Source organism: Ornithorhynchus anatinus, chromosome 13 (genome assembly GCF_004115215.2).
Source record: "Ornithorhynchus anatinus isolate Pmale09 chromosome 13, mOrnAna1.pri.v4, whole genome shotgun sequence".
Lineage (NCBI taxonomy): Eukaryota > Metazoa > Chordata > Mammalia > Monotremata > Ornithorhynchidae > Ornithorhynchus > Ornithorhynchus anatinus.
In genome coordinates, this window is record NC_041740.1 from 18,877,670 (window position 1) to 18,896,309 (window position 18,640).

General features: G+C 43.6%; 1 protein-coding gene across 3 annotated transcripts in view; it reads right to left on the reverse strand.

The window, feature by feature from the left end:
• MLLT10 (MLLT10 histone lysine methyltransferase DOT1L cofactor) overlaps positions 1–18,640 on the reverse strand; it is a 151,788-nt gene that overhangs the window by 121,565 nt on the left and 11,583 nt on the right. For all 3 annotated transcript variants that reach the window (XM_029078348.1, XM_029078345.1, XM_029078350.1), the window contains exon 4: positions 5,074–5,128. In XM_029078348.1, the coding sequence (XP_028934181.1) occupies positions 5,074–5,128 (55 nt within the window). The remainder of the gene's footprint in view (positions 1–5,073; positions 5,129–18,640) is intronic.

The window sequence follows — 18,640 nt, forward strand, 5'->3', positions numbered from 1 at the left end:
AAGTAATATTGGCTGATTTTGCTTGACTACCAAAAATACCACAACTGTGAATTCTGATTATTTGAGTACGCAAAATTTGAATGTAATTACCTGTGCCGCAAGCTCAGAGTACAAGAATGGCTATCTCTAATAAACTCTAGGAAGTATGTTGAGTAACAAGAAACTTATGGCAAAATATTGGCATTTTATCTATCATAATCTTCAATGAAATGAGTCTATTAATTCTCATATTCTTACCACCACCAACACTGACTTAATACCAACTATAGGAAGGGCCTCTCAGGATCGCACCTGGAGAGTTCCAGTACTCTATCAGTCTTGGTTACAGAAGGAAGAGTCTTGAAGAGGCATTCCCACTCCTTTCCTAGCTTGGGCAGTGGCTAGCGAATGGAAGGCAATCTGCTACAAGTCAAAACTCACCTGTACTGGGCAGCAGCAGCATGGGAGAGAGTTGAGGGTGGAGACCACTTCCATATTTTTACCAAGAAAACTATGGATACACTACCAGAACGACTGCAGATGGAGAGTAGGCCGTTCTGGGAGAAATGTGTCCATGGAGTCGCTTTGGGTCGGAGACGACTTGACAGCATAAGACTGAGAATAACACTTGTAGGCCCTTGGATCCAACCAATAGAAGGGAAAACATCCTGTCCATGCAGGTCTTACAGTTTAGTGGTTAAATAAATAGTATTATCCTTGACTTCTTCATTTCCTTTCATTTTCACAGTGAGTCTGTCACTAAATCCTGCCTGCTTTGTCTCCACGACATTTCCCTCTCTCGCCAAACAGCCACCTCGCCAATCCAGGTTCTCGTCACATCACAGACAGATTACAGCCTCCTCATTAGCCTCCTTGCCTCCAGCTTCTCCCTTCCTCTGTCCACAGATCTATAATGATACTCTACACATATCTCTCTGCTCCCCACAAACCTTCACTGATTACCCATTCCAATCCACATCAAGCAAAAAACCCTAACCTTTGGCCTTTAGGAGCTCCATCAGCTCTCTCCCTCTTACTTCTCCTTTCACTTCTCCCAGCTCACCCTCTTGGCTCCTTCCAAGATCAGCTTCTCGTTGTCGGCCACTTCATGCCCTTCCTCCTGTCACAAACTGCCTCCCATTTCCAATCTGCCTGACCGTAGCTCTCCCCAACTTCAAAATTTCCCCTATGGAAATCCCACCTATTCAGGAAAGCTTTCTTGGATTAATTTGTCTTTTCCCCATGCCACTGGCTCCCAACTACCACCTTAGCACTTAGGTACTCACAACCACCCAGGGCAGTTTTGTAGATAACTCTACTATTTAATTACTTGCTTTACCACATATCCTTCTTTCCAATCTTTCTCTCCCCCTATGTGCAAATGATTTTTTTTTTGGGTCTCCCCCATACAGGGGATTGCAAGTTTGAGGTCAGAAAAAGGGTCTTCTAAGGCCTTAGAGCGGTGCCCTGCACACCATAAGCATATACCATTGATCAAACACCAAATATACATCAGAATAAAGTGTAAGGCCATAGATACAAATGATAAGAGCAAAAGCAAGTAATTCAATCCACTAAATATGCATCCTGGTGAAAGCTTAAATGGAGGCAGCATAAGGCATAGATTTATTTTTAAAATACAAATGACTAAAAAAACCCAATCTTCCTAAATCAGACTGCCATCTCACTTCATAATTATAATTTATTCTAATTCAGACGTACTAAAAACAAGGCAACCTAGCTTCTAAAGATTCCGAATCATTTCAGTCCCTCAAACTGGATCGTTGATTAGTCTCCTCTCCAAGTTTATCAACAGTGGCGAATGCCAGTTTAAAACGCTTGGCAATGCAAGAATTCAAATTTCTAACTAAAAACATGACTAACTGATTTTTAACCCACTGAGCTGTACAAACAAAAATTTCCAGAGTGCAAATACAACCAAAGAGCAGTAATAACTCATTCCCCAAATGGCGTCAATGTGCTGACTAAACCAGCCAAACCTGAGAATGTAAACCAACGCACTGGAACCTGTGCCAGCAACACCTTCACATGGCTGAATTTCGTGGTCAGGTTATGGGTTTGCTTCAGCCACACAACCAGCCCCCTGAGTGCCACTTGCCAAATTACGAGCCTTTTCATAATGTGCATGCTATTGAAATGATTTATAATTGGAGTCGTGCGGATGAGGAAGCTTAGAATTGTTTTGGTCTGGTAGAACGGTTGTGTTTTGACTCAAAGATGACACTGCCAACCATCAGGCTGCATCTTTGAGTGAGAGTGTTGCCAGGAGTCACTCCCACACTCTGTCCAAGAAAATAAAGAAGTGCACCTTCTCTGGAGTGCTGTGGGACCTTGGGCAAGTCACTTCACTTCTCTGAGCCTCAGCTGTAAAATGGGGATTCAACATCATCCTGTTTACACTGAGAGGCCCATGTGGGTCAGGGACTGTACATGGTCTGATTAACTTGTATCTACCCCTGTGCTCAGATCAGTGCTTGACACATAGAAATGCACTTAACAAATATCATAAAAATAAGGGAGCCAGGATTAGAACCCAGATCCTCTGGCTCCCAGGCCTGAGCTTTTTTCCCTAGGCCACACTGTTTCTCATTGGCCATTTGGGTGAGCACCACTCAGTCAATAGCATTTACTAAGCGTTTACTGTGTGCAGAGCACTGTACTAAGAAATTGGGAGAGTTGGCATGCACATTCCCTACCCACAGCGAGCTTAGAGTCTAGGGCGGTTCAGGTGCCTGCAGAACATATATTTGGGTGGTTGCTTTGCCCTCTCGCTCAGCCCCTCTGTACCCAAGAATTCACATTACGAGGTGGCTGGTAAGGAGAAGGGGGGCACTCTGATAGTCACAAACCAGAATAACGCCATCATCTCAAAAGCAGCAGGCACCCTTGTGCCGTGGACTGGTGGCCCCTACCTAACAAGCCCATAGTATGTGCCATTTGGTGTTGCAGGCGTGAGCTTATAGTCACTTCCAAACTGAAAAATACACTTTTGCACATTTCAGACAGCTCCTACACCAGCTGATGGGGAACCATACTGTAGGAGAGTTGTTCAAGAGAAAATGACGACTGCCAAGTTTTGATGACTATATATGGGTACAATCCAACTGAAAGGCCAAAATATTTTATCGCCATCTGTCCACGAGCTACATGAGTCTCTCTCTGGTGGCCCAATATACTGGCATGGGGTATTTGGGGTGGATCCTTTCTGCAAATATGTGCCAGAAGAGAAAATCCACCCCCCCCCCCCTTCAACTTCTCAAATTCCACAGACAACCGTCATTTCCAGTAACATGAATCTCAAGATCCTGTGGCATGAAATAGCCACGTACTTTTAAAAATACACCTAATGCCCTTATAATGCTGGGTTGGCATTCTTGCAAAACCTCATGCTGCAGTTCTGAACCCGTTATCTGATGCCATGCACAAAACAGTGTCCTACTATATCATGCTGAACTGTATCCAGAAAGATTCGCATTGTTGGAAGAACATTCCCTGATTCTGTCATCGTATTCTAGCTAAACTGTGCAGTGAAAATTTACATTCTGGCAGAACTGAGGATACTCAATTCCACTGATTTTAGCAAGAAGTAAAGAGGAAGCACTTGTGCAGTGGCTGCTGCTGAGGATGCCTCAGATTTTTTAATATTTCTTTATTTACGTTATTTGTTAAGCATCTACTATGTGCCAGGCACTGTTCTACGCACTGTGGTAGATACAAGCTAATCAGGTTGGATGCAGTCCATATCCCACAAGGGGCTCACATCCCCTTTATACATATGACATATAAATGAAGCACAGAGAAGTAAAGTGACTCACCCACGGTCAAGCACAGAGAAGTAAAGTGACTTGCCCATGGTCACCCGGCAAATAAGTGACGGAGCTGGGATTAGAACCCAGGTCCTCTGATTCCTAGGCCCATGTTCTTTCCACTACACCACGCTGTTTCCTTCCTTTCTGGTCCACAACCCCTCAATCTGTGGCCTTCCTCCAGTTGGTCCTCTCAACCTTTGCTACTGGACTCGTGGAATCCAGACAAGATATGCACATGACTCCAAGCATCACATCACCCCTACTTGAAAAATGAATGAGGCACATCTCCTACTTCCTTCACCCAACTCCAAATTCCTCTGAGTGGGGGATTTTGTTGTTCTAGAGGCCTCTGACTGCAAGACACGTGTCTACATAGCCCTCTTTTGCTCATCCTGGTTAAGCAAAGGGCTAGAAAAGTGTTCCACTATCTTCTCTGGCTGAACAGTGAGGAAAAACAGGTCTTCTCGGACACACCCAGGTTACACATCCCCATCGGTATCGATGACAGATGGCAGGAGATAGAACATTCCAGACCAGAGATCCAGTAGTTCCACATTGTGTGCCGTGGGGAACACTCCACCTCTCACTCCTAAACAACAGATAGGGAATGAGGAGAGACAACCTATTCATTCTAATGAGATGTAATGACTCATATCCCTAAACTCCAGTCCCTTAGGTAATTAAGCATGTTGCTAAACTCTAGAGATATCTAGGCCTACACTGTTATAAAGATGTTGATCAAAACATAGGACCTCAATGGAGAAATAAGATGGTTAGGGAGTCTCAGAGTTGAGACAAAATAACTTCAGGGAGAGTTTAGCATTTCTTGTCACTCACAAAACGAAGATCTCTGGGAGCTGAAAACAACATTCATCGGGCACCAAAAATATTCTAACTTTACACATAAGGGGAGACAAAAAAAATCAACAAAATTACTCATTTAACCATAATCTTCTTGAATGTAGTACTGAGGAAACAGACATCAAGTACACATTCGTAAAAAAACTAATGGCTTATCCCTTACCTTTACAAATGTTCTGTAATAAATCCAAGCCACTTTACTGAGGTCTATTAATTAAGGCATTGGTGGATTTGGAGACAATCAGCACCAAAACTATACTAATGAGACCTGAAACAAATCAACTTCAGTAATAGTAAAACACATGAGGTGTAGCTGCTGTTTGGCTAAAACAGAAAATACCTGATCAGTTTTAAATCACTTTTTCTGCTTTTCAATGAAATCTATCAAAACGAAAGAACTTACCCCCATTATCTGTTCTCTTTAGAGCACCATCCTTATGGGGACACAATTCACATCTCTAAGGGGAAAAAAAAAGGAAAAGGAACTGTAACACATAAGGATATGGCCAAAAACATATCAAACACTTAAAATGCCATTTTATCTGTCTTTTTTATCTAATAGAAAAAAAATAAAATACATGGATACAATTTGCATATATAACCAACAAGGCCATTTCAATTTAGGACAAAAAATTCCCAGAGAATAATTCAAATTCCTATCATGTACTGTTCTTTTCCAGCACTGTGTCCTCTAAGCAAATTGACAGTTTCCACACTCCTGCCATGTGGCAGACTTTAGGGAGAGTTTTATTCAGGCATGAAAGTAAGCAGGGTGAATACCATCACGGAGGGCAGAGACAAGGATGGGACAATTGGGTAGCATGCCATGAGCAGGTGGCCAGAGAAGCAGCCGTGTCCTAGTGGACAGAGCCCAGGTCTGGGACTCAAAAGGACCAGGGTTCTAATCCCAGGAGTGTCACTTGTCTGCTGTGAGACCTTGGGCAAGTCACTTCACTTCTCTGTGCCAAAGGTGCCTCGCCTGCAAAATGGGGATGAAGACTGAAACCCCCAAGTAGGACATGAACTGTGCCTAACCCGGTTAGATCGTATCTACCCCAGTGCTTAGTACAGTCCATGGCACATAGTAAGCACTCATCAAACACCATAAAAAAAATTACTAGTTCCTACAACACATCCATTAGTTATTCACCACAGCCAGCTGGTGCTACAGGCCCAGCTCTTCCTGTTCATGATTTCTCTTTCTGCTAATCCTGGGGGTGGGAGGGGAGAGATTGGGGCATTTCCAAGTAGGAACAAGGAGAATCAGAAGGAAGAAGAAGAGAACAAACATCCCCCAGAGGAGCTGCAGAAACTCAGGGTCACAAAGGTATGGGTCCAACTTCTCTGGTGAAAGAATGAATGAATGGTGGAGCCGGGGGATGATTCCAGATACCATCGGTCAAATCCATATGGGCACAGCTCCAATAGGGAGCCGGCAGACTTTACACAAAAAACAGGGGACCTGAGGAAATTTTCCATGACCCAAAGAGAGCTTTTTTCATCAAATGATGAAAACAGATATAAAAGGTTTGTCCACAGTCCTGATGCCAAGGCCAGAGAATTTCACCCCCAGAACGGGGTCGTCAGGAACGAGTTTCCCATCTGCCTTTGTGACCCCGCTTTGCATATGGCCCATTGCATGCCATATGGTATGAAGAGAAAAGACTTGAAAAGGAATTGAAGAGTACTTTTTCCTAGATTTTTCATTTCAAAACCTGGGCACATTTTTTAATCCGGCAAGTCTTTCTGACTGATGACTAGGGAACTCAATGGGCACTAGGTGAAGAGAAGGAAAAGAAAATGAAGAGACCAAGCAACCTAAACAGAAAGTCCCTGAGAGCCTTTGGGCTTTAGATCACCCTGTAACCTTGCAATAGGCATTTACAAGGGTTCAATTAGCATCCATTATTCACCTGTCTCTCAGCCCTTCAGCACCTACACACACACATAATTTATATTTATGTCTGTCTCCCCCGCTGGACTGAAAGCTCCTTGGGGGCAGGGAGCGTGTCTACCAACTCTGTTATACGGTACTCACCCAAGCACTTAGTACAGTGTTCTGCACACTGGAAGCGCTCAATAAGTTAACTGCTCATCAGTGGAGCTGACAAGCATGGCATAGAGTTCAAAGTAATGTCCAGTCTATGGGTGTAGATTCCGAGGGGGTGGGGAGGACCACTATACTATGGGATTGGTATCAAGGGGGAGAAAGTAATTTGTTTCCCCTCCCCAGCTATTTGGACAGACATCCTAAAATCAAAGAACCACCAAAGGAAGGGCCAAAAATGGCAGTTGTTCAAAGCCTCCAAGATGTGCATGACATGCCACTTCCTAGCATGGAACCACAGGCCACCGCAACCATGCAAGCAAAGGCAGTGGTTCCCGCTGCAGTTCGGCTGCCACCCTGGGCTGACGACAGTGGCTCTGGGCCAGAAGATGGCCCGGCAATGAATAGTCCTATGGGGTTTCAAGGCAAGTAGCGTGGCCTAGTGGATACGGTCAGAAGGGCCTGAGTTCAAATCCCAACTCTGCCATTAGTCTGCTGTGACACCTTGGGCAAGTCACTTCACTTCTTTGGGTCTCAGTTCCCTCATCTGCAAAATGGGATTAGGACTGTGAGCCCCATGCAGGACATGGATTGGGTCTAACTGGTTTAGCCTGTATCTACCCCAGCGCTTAGTACAGTGCCTGGCACATACTAAGTGCTTAAATACTGTCCCCGCAAAAAAATTAATAAATAAAAATTAACAAAAAAAGGAATCACTATAGCAGTTCCTGGCAGCTCCCAGTTGCAGGTCATCCCCTTTGACGGTCACCTCAACCCAGCAGGTTTGGGAATCCTGAGAGAAGACAGCACTGCTCTAGGGTTGGGAGACATGGACAAGGGGGAAACTCTGCCCTTGCAAGTGGGAGGCAGAATAGTTTGTGGAGGCATGGGACCTCCCTAAACACCAAGGCAGTACCCCTTGCATAGAGGAACTCCATGTTTGAGGGATCAGACCACGAAACTCAAGGAAGGAATCTGAGTTCTTGATAACCATTCCCTAAAAGCACTGGCCCAATGTTTAATGGTAGCCTAAAACACCAAGAATATACTGTGCACTAACCACATTACTAACACAAAACAGAAAGAAGAACGTTTTGTAAGATTAGAGTCATTACAGATATGGTTGAAGCACCTATTAGCAAAGCAAAGCTAGATTAGAATCTTAACGGTAATGGCTGAGTCCCTTGAACCACTATACAGGGGTACCATTCATTCCTTCCATCGGATTTACTGAACACTTACTATGTGCAGGGCACTGTACTAAAGGCTTGGAATGTACAATTCTACCACCAGTTCCAACAACCACACTACAGAAAATCCCGAGACAGACCATGCACTTAAATGCTGACTTGGCCCAGGAACCAAAGTTATGGCCAATCACTACAGGGAAATCAACTCTCTTCCCGCCCTTCCTTCATCTGGCCCTGCTCTGTCCCACCACTTTCCAACTTAGGGACCTGAGTCTCCAACCCAAACCCCTCTGAGGGTCACAACTCCCCCGACAAGGTCTAGAAACCTCTGGCTGGGGAATTTCAGCTGTTCTGGCAGCATGTGGAAACCTAGCAGGGGGAAGGACCCGATTAATCTGGAACAGAAATTTTTTGTGGCCAAAGAATCGAGAGTACTGTACGTGGAGGTGGCTGTCGCGATGGAGACCAGCCAGGTAATTGGAATGAATTGGGCGATGCCTCCCAACCTGGGAACGGTGCTTAATTAACAAATCAACATCAATTCTGTCCACAGCTAGGGGAGTGCAGGGTCAGAGAGAAACGGGGATAGAGCAGCAGGAAGGCTTGTGCTAAAAACTCTTTGCCTGGGTCTCTTCCCAGCACATCTGCCTCTCTTGTCCTAAGCTCCCAAACTGGATAAATCCAGCCAACAGCCCTACCAGAACTCCCTTGCCCGATCCTGCTCTTAAGCCTCATCATTCAAAAAGAACATGAGATAAGTTATTCAAAAATCACAGTATGCCCAATCTTGGAATACTTCATTCAGTCAGGCCTCCACAACTGAAGAACAATGCAAAGCTAGAAAAGATACAGAGAAGAGCACCTAAAATGCTGAGGGGATGAAACAGTTTCTATTTAAGGAGAGACTGAAGAGACTCCCTTCAGTCTGACAAACATGAAAACTGGGAAATGTGATTCAAGTCGTGATGGTTGTGGACAAGGTGAACACAGAATTGTTGTTCACTTAATCCCACAATCCTCAACAAGAAGTAGGAGGTATCCATTATATCTTGAAAGAGGGAGGTTTAGTGGGACTAACTAAAGGAAGTACTTCAAATTATATGTGGTAAGCATATGGAATTCATTACCACAGGAAGTTGTGCAGGCAAAAGACATCAATAGGTTCAAGAAGGGTTTTTAATAATTCATGGACAATAGATCCATTATGGGCTATTAGAGGGAAAAAGTTAGGATCTTGGAAGGTCTATCCCTAACCATGAGGACGGATGCCAAGGAAATTGACAATCACTCTGTCCCTCTGATTATCCCTTGGTGCCATTGTCAGAAACAGAATGCTGGGCTGAGTGGCCACTGGTCGGAACACTTCGTAGCATTGTTCAAATCCAAACATTTAGATTTCTTTCTTACCTTAGGAGGCCAAAAAAGATCAATTCTGCCAAAGCCCCCTCAGACACCATTACAACGCTAGGTAATAGCGTTTTATTCAAGCCTTCTAACCAAGCTTGCTCGGACATGGCTACCAAGTACCCTGGGGGGTCAAAGGAAGCTGAGGGAAGGGACACTCAAAAATGTCAACCAATTCTCTCTACAATGCCCATCAATCAATCAGAGGCATTTCTTGAGGACATACCAAATGCTAAGCTAAGAGTACACAGTCTGACCTCATGGAAGTTACAATTTTATGCAGGAGATGGACAAAAAGGATTGAGAAATTGTCAAAGCGGATAACGGAATAGGATTTTAGGGGATTCTATACAAATTCATCAGAATGAGATAATAAATGAAGAACGCGGCAAAAATAAGCACATAAATCAAAATAAACAGATGCACAGGAATGCTGAGGAAAGAAATTAAATAAGTGCTAAGAGTAGGCATCGGGTTGACACAACTGGGGTGTTGTGATTTAAATGGGGAAGCCTTTCTCCACACACTTAAGGACTTCAGAGGACTTGAGAGGGAGTCAATAGTACCCTCCTGCAGGAAATTTACTTCTTCCAATTCCACCTGATCCCAGAAGAGAGTTCTGGAAATGTGAGGGGTGGATATTTGAGCGGGGGGGGGGGGGGCCCACAAGTGCTCCTAACCCAGACCCTGCTTTGACAACTGTCAACTCCCAACAGGCCTTGCAGGACATAAGGAAGGAACTCCAACACGAGAGGGTTGGATCCTCCTTGTGTTGTCCTTCTTCTCAAGAAGTAACAGGGTTTTCCTTCTTGGAATAGGGGACCCCTAGGGGCCTGGGGTACTCTTTTTGCCCCAAATGGTGTAGTTCAACTTCCGGCCAGTTTGGGGTTGCTCTGTAAAATGGCCGATTCTGCTCTGTTGCAGCTAGGCGGCCTAGAAAAGCGGCACTAAAGACACATCCTAATGATGAATGGCTGATAAATCATTAAAAGCAGAGCCGCATGCTTGTATGACAGGAATACTACCAAACGGTTACAGCTACAGTAAATATGCACTCACTGAGTTTCTAGATGCAAAAATCTGGGCTACAAAAGCAGGTCGAATATCGCCATTCAATGCTTTCTACCAAGGGATAAAGTGAAATCCCTAGCTACAAAATAGCCACTCTTTTTCTGGTTCTTGTCTCGAGAAACCTCATGAAGAAAGTCGTAGTAGTATATGCAAGCTATCTGATTTATGGTTACTTAATCCTTTATGAATTATGGTTTATAGGAATTGTTAACTGTTCTTGGAACACATAAGTGCTATATAATACCCTAATTCTCTAGAGCACTGTTTCTCATCTATTGGGCCTGATGCCAAATGGAACAAAAGGAACCTTTCTTAAACTTTTTTTTTTTTTAGCATCTGTCTCCTAAGGGAACCAAAGCAAGTATATACTGGCCCTACTATGGGATGGAAGACAATTCTATATCCAACCCTTTCCCCGTCTTCAACTCAGAGATTCCAATGCTTCAGAAGTTAAAACTGAATTGGACCAATGGCAGATCTAAACTTTCCCATCCTGACTGACATCTCCCTGCTCTGAAGTCTGTAACTGTCTATTTTAGCTACTTGCTATATCACACCGGGTTTTTCCTTCAGAATGTTTCCCAGTAACTTGCCCAAGGTCACACAGCAGACAAGTGGCAGAGCTGAGATTAGAACCCAGGTCCTTCTGATGTTCAACCTCCCACAAGAGGGCCGGAAACAGGTATCAACTCTCTCTTCTTGGATCTGCTTCCAACTCCCAGCCTCCATTAGCTACAGGATATCGTCACCTTCCCAAGTGCACCAGCCTTGAGGTTGTTTCCCTGAGCTAAGTGGGCCAATATCAAAGGATAGGGAGCAGCAGCAGCACAAATCCCCAAAGAGTCTGGAAACAACTGCAGAGATGCCGGTAATACGGTCATGGAGCAGTGCTACTATTTCCGACAGAGTTGGGAGGCCATTGGGTCACAGGACTTGGTTTGGGGTTAGAAGGAGATGGGGGTCAAGGTATACAATTTACCACCAGCAGGACAAACTCTTGATTTTGCAGCGATGGTGATGAACTGCACTAAGCAGCACCACTGCACTGCACTTCAAACCTGAAAAATTAGTGGACTTTTTTGGGGTGGTTTTTTTTTGGAGGGGGGAGGGGTATTTCTCTAATATTAATGATAATAATAATTATGGTATTTGTTAAGTGCTTACTATGTGCCAAGCAGTGCTCTAAGCGCTGGGGGAGATAGAAGGTAATCAGGTTGTCTCACATGGCACTCAAAGCCTTAATCCCCATTTTACAGATGAGGTAAATGAGGCCCAGAGAAGTGAAGTAACGTGCCCAGAGTCACACGGCTGACAAGTGACAGAGCCGAAATTAGAACCCATGACTTCTGACTCCCAAATCCATGTTTTTTCCACTAAGCATGCTGCTTCCCTCAACTTCTCTTTGGAGACTCCTTTCTCCCTCTTTTTTCTATGGCATTTGTTAAGTATTTACTATGTGCAGATTGGCCACAGTCCATGTCTCACAAGGGGCTTACAGTCTTGATCCCATTTTACAGATGAGGAGGTAACTGGGGTACAGAGAAGTTAAGGGAATTCCACAAGGTCATACAGCAGACAAGTAGCGAAGCCAGAATTAGAATTCAGGTCCTCTGGCTTCTTGGACAGTGGTCTTTCCTTTAGGCCACACAGCTTTAAAGAGGATTCAGTTTATTTGGGCAATTGGCATCTGTGGTTAGTTTGAGTTTTCTTGCATGAGTGTCATCCTTCTTTTGGTGCAAAGTCAAGATTTGGAATTTGGGCATTTTGGACTGCTTCTGGAGTCGGACAACCTAAATTAATTAAACAATGTATGTATAAGATATTTGTCAAAAGAGAGCTGTGATGTCAGACAATCATTTGGCCATTTGCTTCATTTGCAAATGCCAAAAAATGTAGCTGATGGCTCAAGTGAGGGGAATGGGAAAAGAGATGAGACAAAGCCTCAGAACTCTTCCATGATCCAGCTCATGTTGGGGAACCCAGCCACATCCTCCAGCTTTTGTCTAATCCCAGAATATGGGCAAAAGCCCAGCATTTCCATTCCAAGTGATAGCATTTATTGAGTGCTTACTGAGTGCAGTGCACTGAACTAAATGCTTGGGAAAGTTCACGCCTGCTGGTTTCTTAAGTCAAACTGCACTTTTATTATTAACCTGGTCACTCCCAAGGCTTTTTTCTGCATTCCTCTTTGAAATGGATTATTTAGGATCTTCCATACCAAAAGACAGAGGAAAAAATACTATCTATTTCCATAGCAACTTGTCTCTAAAAAAGTCAAAAAGTGATTTATTCCTACAATACTTAGCGCTTAGCTATATTATTATTTCATTAATAGCATTTGTTAACTGCTTACTATGTACCAGGAACTGATCAAAGTGCTGGGGTAGATACAAGCTAATCAGGTTGGACACAGTCCATGTCCCACATGGGGCTCCCAGCCTTCATCCCCATTTTCCAGGTGAAGGAACGGAAGCACAGAGAAGTGAAGTGCCTCGCCCAGGGTCACAACAGCAGGCAAGTGGCAGAGCCAAGACTAGAACCCAGGTCCTTCTGACTCTAGGCCTATGTATATGGAAATGAATATTATCAGGAAAGTTGGGAGAGAGGAGACCAAGAGGGGAGAGAGTCAGGCTGCAGAGGCTACAGGTTACAGAGGAGGCAGGCCTAGAGTTGGTACTTCTGCAGCAACACCAAGAGCGAGGGGGAAAGATATGTCCTGGCCTATGTGGCTGCATGTTCTACCTATCAATCAATGTTACACACTAACGTTTACCGTGCGCACAGTCCTGGATCAAGCACCCAGGAGAATAGGATACAACAGAGTTCTAGTCGCATAAACTTCTGACTCAACAGCATTAGCCACAAGACTTCTAAGTTTGTTTCACTTGGCTACCACTGCTCCTAAAGAATGACTATCACAAAAGCAAAGCTTCTAAAACTTCTTAGATTATTTTTCAGTTCTTAAAATCAGGCAAAAAACAGAATGAGTTACCATCGTGTATTGTTATGAAAGGCGAAAAACCCCACAAAACAAAGGGTCATTTGCTTCCTATCAAAATTGCAAAAATAACCAGGGGCCAATAAACTGTAGATTGACCTAATTATAATTATTACTACTATGGTTTTTGTTAGGTGCTTACTATGTATCGAGCACTGTTCTAAGCACTGGGGAAGATACAAGTTAATCAGGTCAAACACAGTCCCTGTCCCACATGGGGTTCACAGTTTAAGAGGAAGAACAGGTATTGAATCCCCTATTGTGCAGTTGAGGAAACTGAGGCACACAGAAGTTAAGTGACTTGTCCAAGTTGACGCAGCAACCAACTGGCTGCTAATAAACACAGTGAAACAGAAACGACAGTGATACCTGAGTTACCCAGTCCAGGTGAAAGAAGCAGGAATTTCCAACTTCTGGGATCCAGTGTTTATCATGGGATTACTTTTCTAACATGGGATGGTTTCGTGGCATGGAATTCACATGATGAATTACAGCTAGAATGTAAGTCTACTGAGGACAGGGATCGTGTCTTCAATTGGGTTCTCCTGCACAATGCTCTGCACACAGTAAGAACTCAAATACTATTAATCGACTGATGGAAATGCAAGCCATGGTGAACAGAAAACAACTCCTACATAAGGGGATTTATCCTCCTAGGGAAAGAAAGTAAAGGTGGTTTCAGATTACTAGGTTAATTTAATGACATCGGCAACAAGACCGGGTATTTTAAAAATTTCCATATCTGAATTTCCTACATAGCAATAGTCTCAACACCCCATACATAAAAAAGCCACCATTTCCAGCCAGCGATCAATTAAAAGTGAAAGTATAATTTATTGGAAAGGAAGCATATACTCTTCTTGGCTATCCTAAAGAATTTAAATGGAAACTTGGCGCACTCCAAAGAGGTCCTGCAATACCAGAAAAATTTATGTTGATAAGAAGAGCAACACTATTCCCCAACTGCCCAAAGGCCATCGAACAAAAGGTGGGTAATGGATTGTCAAAGATGCCTTTGCTAATGTTGTTAGTATAGACACTTGCCCAGATGGAATAACTCTTGGAAGAAAGGGACAAAACTAAGTGAAACAAGTTAAGAAGGTATTTGCTATTTCAAACCAATGATAATCAAAAGACTATCATCAGAATACAAGCAAAGAAATATGAAAACCTAGTCGAATACACTGTGATCTGTGGACAATTAAAATATTTATGCAACCTAATCAAATTAACAGTTGATCAATAAAATTTAACAGTGCATCAAATAACAGCATAGTCCATTAAGAATCTAAAATACATCTACAAGTTGTGTTACTGTTTAGTTCACTGAGGCAAGATGTAATGTCTACGATAGCAGTAAGCCAGGCCCTCTGTAAAGAGAACAAAACTAACCATCACTGAGACTTGGCCCTCAGGCTCCCACCCACTGCCAGTCTATCTCAATGAGGGGGAGGGCCTCCTCCTCACTGTTTCACGGGGAAAGAAAGACATCGGCCTGCTTCTTGCCTTCCAACACTGCTTTCATTCCATCTCACCACTCCTGTTCCTTTGAATTCCACATTGTCTCTGCAACTTTGTACAGCTACTGGTCACTGTTACCCACCCCATCAACTGTTACCTACCCCCATTCTAGTCCTGCCTTTTGTTTTAATGGTATCTGTTATGCCCTCAATATGTGTCAAGCACTGTTCTAAGTGATGGAGAGATACAGTCCCTCTATCTCCCCACCCAAATTCAGTCCTTGTCCCACATGGGGTACACAGATTAAGGAGGAAGAACAAGTACCGAATCCCCATTTTACAATTGAGGAAACAGAGGTATATAGAAGTGGCTTGCCCAAGGTTACACAACAGGCAAGTGGTGGAGCCCAGGTCCTCTGGTTCCCAGGGCCATGCCTTATCCATTAGGCCAAGTGGCTTCCCCACCTCTGCTGCCTTGGATGTTTTTTCCTGCCTTCCTACTCTCACTCCCTTCTACTCTAATCCTTGAGAACTTCACCCTTCAGACTGATTCTCCCTCTGTCCTCCCCCCATCATCTGCTTCCTTCCACCATCGAACCCCACAGACATCTCGCCTCGCCCCACCTCAGCCACCCACCTGCTTGGCCAATGCTATGTCTAACAATCTTGGAATGATGCCTCATCACTAACCTCACCGACTCTGACTTACGACTTGCCAAGAACAACCTTCTGACCTTCCACTTCACCCACACACTGAATCTGGTCATCTTGTTCCAAGACCTCCATACATTTGACCCGCTCCACCTATCCCCAGCCATAACACCCCCATCCTGGACTGCCTGCCTGCCAATCTCCCTTGACCCATGTCCTTCCATCAGTGTCTGAACCACACTGGAGCTTTTATGGACACAGTTAGCACAAATCCAGGCCAAGCCAACTTCTGCATCATGACCAGTTGTGGCCTAGTGTGAAGAGCCGGGTTTGGGGAGTCAGAAGACCTGAGTGGGGTTAAAAACAGCTCCTGCCTGCTCCCAGACACACCACCACCACGAACACTTTGAGCCTGTTTTGTGTATCTACATTGTGTTCCAAAGTTTTGTCACACCTGGTATGTCGGTCAGATCCCTTTTCCCCTCTTAGATAATGAGCCCTGTCCCCAAGGGACAAAGACTGTGTCCAATTTTCACTTGAGTATTCTCTCCCAATGTTTAGAATGGTGTAAGCACTTAATGCTACTACTGAGCTGAACTGTCCCCTAGCCATCTCAAAGAGTTACTGTTCTTCTCAGAGGGCCTAACTTACTATCAGAGAAAACTGGGCTCGAAATGTCTAATTCTAATTCTTGACAAAGGAAAAGTGCCTTGAACAACATGGACCAAAAAGTTTAATGGGAATGAAGTATGTCAGAATTTCCTCTGGCTCTTGATACACTATCGATACAAGCACTCTATTATGGTTTTGTGTTGCCTCACAATGAGTAAAGGCTTCTGGTGTTTTAGGATGAAAAAGATATTAAGAAAAAACTCCCAAATCCAGTGGTACCCAATTAAAATTAAAAACAGGAAGGGATTTAGAAGTTGGGGGAAGAGAGCTGGAATTTCTTAAAGGTGCAGATATACAGAGTAAGGGAATAAAAAACATCTTTAAGAAACCACTCAGAATCTGAGCTCAATCAAGAGAGGAGAAAATGACAAGAGAAAGAATAGTGTAAGCTCGTTGTGGAGAGGGAATGTGTCTACCAATGCTATTATATTGTACTCTCCCAAATGCCTAGTATAGTGCTCTGAGCATAGTAAGTGCTCAATAAATACAACTGATTGACTGATTAACCACAAATAGACGCTAGATACAGATGCCTATAATTGGAAACTGTCTGCCAATTATCTGGAAATTCAGGACAGCCATCAGCATAGGGATTTTGTCTACTGTCTAAAACTACTGTACTCAAGCACTTAATTTAATGCTCTGCACATAGTAAGCTTTCAATAAAAAATGACTGTGTTGCATAATACCTAGAAATAAATGATCGCTGTGCATAACTCAAACAAATTAAATGAAAGGTATTTAGAAAACAGAAACATTAAAAATTTTAGGGAAAGAAAAAAGGATGAATTTAAAGCTTCAGGGAAGTGCAGTGGCTCGCTTGCTATCCCTCTCTCTTTAAATATACATGAAATTTCATGAACTGCACAACTACAGCATTAACCATGGAAAATTTGGGGCCTCCATGATATAGTGCTTTCAAACTACACCCAAAACACAGTGCACTTTCTGGGTGACTCAAGGCCTGAAACTTTTCAACAACCTGTAGGGAATTCAAAAAATTAAGAAGTTTATGGGAATTCTGGGAAAAGTTTAATGAATAATGTAATTCAAACAAACCTACAAAGAACAGGGTAGTATTCTAAAGGGATTCAAAAAACATAACCCTTCTTCTTGGCATTAGGTGAGAAATAAGCAATAGAAGCACACAATGAAACTAGAGAAAACAGCTAAATATAATGGAAGAGCCTGGAAGAGCCACTGCTGGGAGTAGAGGACTCTGGCAGCAAGATTAAGCAAGCTAAAGGCAAGGAAGGCTGACTAAACACCCAATATCTGCTGTCGGATGAGTGCCCTTAAGTACAGTGCTCTGCACACAGTAAGTGCTCATAAATATGACTGAATGAATGCGTGACAGGAGGAGAGGGAAGGAAAGAAAGGACGAAGAGAGGAAGGGAAGGACAGAGAGAGGAAGGAGAGGGGGTGAAAAAAGAAAGGTCCAATGGGTACAAAGGAAAGTAGCCTTCCCAGACTAACCCCTATTTCCCCTCTTGGCTCAATGAATGGGGAGTAAACTTTCCACACATTTCCCACCAGAAAGGAGGAAGAGAGGAAGGGAAGGACAGAGAGAGGAAGGAGAGGGGGTGAAAAAAGAAACATCCAATGGGTACAATGGAAAGTAGCCCTCCCTGACTAAACCCTTATTTCCCCTCCTCGCTTGATGAATGAGAAGTAAACTTTCCACATATTTCCCACCACTTGCATACATCTCCTCCCAGTCCCCAATTCCCTATAAATGCTTAAAGAGAGGCTCTTGTGAAACTATATGTCTTCACAGGGATCATAAAAGATAGTATGCATTTTGGCTAAAACCCGATTAGGGAATCAGAGAACTGTTCTTCTGACACTGTGAGTCTGCCTAGGGTGGGTTGTGCAAAATCAAAAAACTTGCTGGTATACATGCGGTTTGTTCTGGAACAGATGAATGCTACAACACGAATTTCCCTACTAGGGTTCTGCAAGAATACAACCCTTGTGCTCTAGGAGTTGAGAGTTCTTCAATCAAAAATAACTGCCCATGTCACCATCATTTTTATTGCTTTCAAGGGTTGTCTGCCACTCAGCATCTGTTTTTTAAAACAGTATTTGTTTAGATCTTACTGTGTGCTAGGCACCGGACTAAGCGCCAGGGCATCATCCATGGAGAAGCAAAGACTACATTCAATTTCCCTGGACTGGTTGGGGGAGGATAAACGAGAAAAGGAGATGTGATATGTTCTGTTTTTTTCTTATGTTAGCTCCCACAAGGAAAATCCCAAGAAGAACTTTTACCCCATGGCAGGGAGGGTATTGAGAAAACTTAAAATATCCGAAAACCACAGAAGCACATCTCCCCACCCTCAAATTCATCACTTCCAAGGCCCTCTAGACTCTAAGCTCATTGTAGGCAGGGAACGTGCCTGCTAATTCAGTTGTAGTGTGCTCTCCCACCTACTCAGTACAGTGCTCTGCACATGATCAGCACTCAATAAATATGA